This window comes from Camelina sativa, chromosome 11 (genome assembly GCF_000633955.1).
Source record: "Camelina sativa cultivar DH55 chromosome 11, Cs, whole genome shotgun sequence".
Taxonomy (NCBI): Eukaryota; Viridiplantae; Streptophyta; class Magnoliopsida; order Brassicales; family Brassicaceae; genus Camelina; species Camelina sativa.
In genome coordinates this window covers 21,558,459-21,560,491 of record NC_025695.1, presented here as the reverse complement: position 1 = coordinate 21,560,491, position 2,033 = coordinate 21,558,459, and the positions used below count along the sequence as shown (strand labels likewise).

General features: G+C 35.1%; 1 protein-coding gene across 1 annotated transcript; it reads right to left on the bottom strand.

The window, feature by feature from the left end:
- LOC104724008 lies at window positions 1,098-1,857 on the bottom strand. The gene has a single exon (XM_010442459.2). It carries the CDS (start codon window positions 1,668-1,670, stop codon window positions 1,368-1,370), a length of 303 nt encoding a protein of 100 aa, XP_010440761.1. The 5' UTR covers window positions 1,671-1,857; the 3' UTR covers window positions 1,098-1,367.

Genomic DNA, 2,033 nt, shown 5'->3' with positions numbered 1-2,033 from the left:
TGACTAAACCAATTCAAATAATGTGACTATTTTGTGACTAAACCAATTCACAAAGTAGTGGCACAATAGTTACTAAACACGAACTCCTTAGCGACTACAAAAACAGAGTCTTAACATAGTCGCAAATAATAAACGACTAATTTGCGACTCAACTGCTACTAAACTAAAAACAGACTTTGCAACCCTTTTGGGACTAATAGGTCGTCCTTAATCAGTCGCTAAACCCAGACTCTACCGTTAATCCCAAAACGGTCGTAAACATAGGACTGTTATATATAGTCACAAAATTGTCCCTAAGTAGACTTCGTTGCGGTTTAGTCGGAAATGTACAACTACCAACTCTAGTCACAGTTTCGTCGCAAATATACAACTAGATAAAAGAATCCGTAATCAGTTGCAAATAAGCGACCATGTTGCGACCAACATATTTTACGAACGTTTTTTTGCGACCATCAGGAAGAGTCGCGAAGGAGTCGCAAAACCCTTATTTGCGACTAAAGAGCGACTATAGTAAGAGTGACAAATGACCTGTTTTCTTATAGTGTATGAAACTACGTTGATGATGTTGTTTTCCTCTTATCAGCATACTAAATGGCACTTTTCCATATGTTTGTTTGGATGTATGGTACTATTGTGAACATGTGGGAATGGAACAACCTTTTCGATATAGAGATTGATAAAGTTAGGTTTGATCGGGTTCACAATAGTACATCAAAATGTTATTATTGATGCGATCTGATTAACCAGCTTTTTACGATTTAAATACCAAAACATCCAGATCTCTGGGTACAAATGGATTCGTTTGAGTTTGAGTGCAAAATATCCCGATTATATCAATAATAACATTTTGGATTTAATAATTGTATGTTGCATTAATAGTTGTTAGTTTTTTAATTTTAACCTAGAGAAAATAAAAAAAGAAATGAAGTGTTTACTTTCTTCAACATATTGCGCATATTTTTATAATAATCTGAATTCCAAAGATTCTATATTAATGCGACTTATATTTTCGATTTTGAAATCAATAAAGTAAGCTTGCTGTAATAAAAAAAAGTTATGTGTTTTAAGAATTATTTTATGAGGTAGCAAGTAGGAACTAAGGAGAAAATGGGGTCGAAATTATGATTGAATTAAAGAGAGCAGAAAAAAAAAGGAGTTGGCAAGAACACGTGGAATCAGAAAATAAAAAAAGAAAGCTAGAAGCATGCTACAAATACAAAAATCTTCATCTATATATCTATACAAGAACAAAACTTGTTCTACATCTCGTAGATTTAACACACTATACACAAGTAAGACTGAGAAGATAATTAATTGTATTGTAAATATATGAAAAGAAGGAAAAATAAACTATATATTTTGATTAATTACATTAAAATGGCGTATCTCATGCCATCACTAACCATAAGATGGTTAACCTCCGAGACACTACCGTAATCTCCGGACATCCACAGTCCATCAGTCCCGCTAACACTTGGTACCGCGAAGCAAGAGATGATCGAGAACGGGAACCGCATGATCACAGCATTAAAACCTTCTCGTCTTCCATGAGCTACTACTCCCTGCCCTGAGCCTGCAGTGGACGGCTGCAAGTCAGTCTCGTCAGCTACGCGAGGGCTCTTACGAAGGTTTTGAAGGTTACGACGGAGTACGGAAAGCATCTGCGTCATCTCTGTCTCTCTGATCTTGATTTTTTTTGTTTCTTTACTCTCTCTTTCTCTCTCTTTTGGTTGTTGTTTTCTTGAGTTGGATGATATAAAGGCAACTTTGAAGAGAGGAAGGAACCGTATGGGGCTTTCTTTTATTTGTGTATGGAAAGATTGATTTTGCAAGTGGGCAACTTGGAATTTGCTTTTCATTATTAGTGCTACTCTCTTTATCATCTATCTATATTTTATTTTCTTTACCCATAGTTTTGTAATTATTTTTTGTTTTAATAACAAAAGAGACATGGTGGTAGCCTTGTAGGGATAAATTCCATTGTTCGCCCTCTATTATTTACTCTCACTATTAGGTGAACACCCAATTATATC

Coding starts and splice junctions, on each gene's coding strand:
- LOC104724008 (XM_010442459.2), bottom strand. CDS start 1,670: ATGACGCAGATGCTTTCCGTACTCCGTCGTAACCTTCAAAACCTTCGT.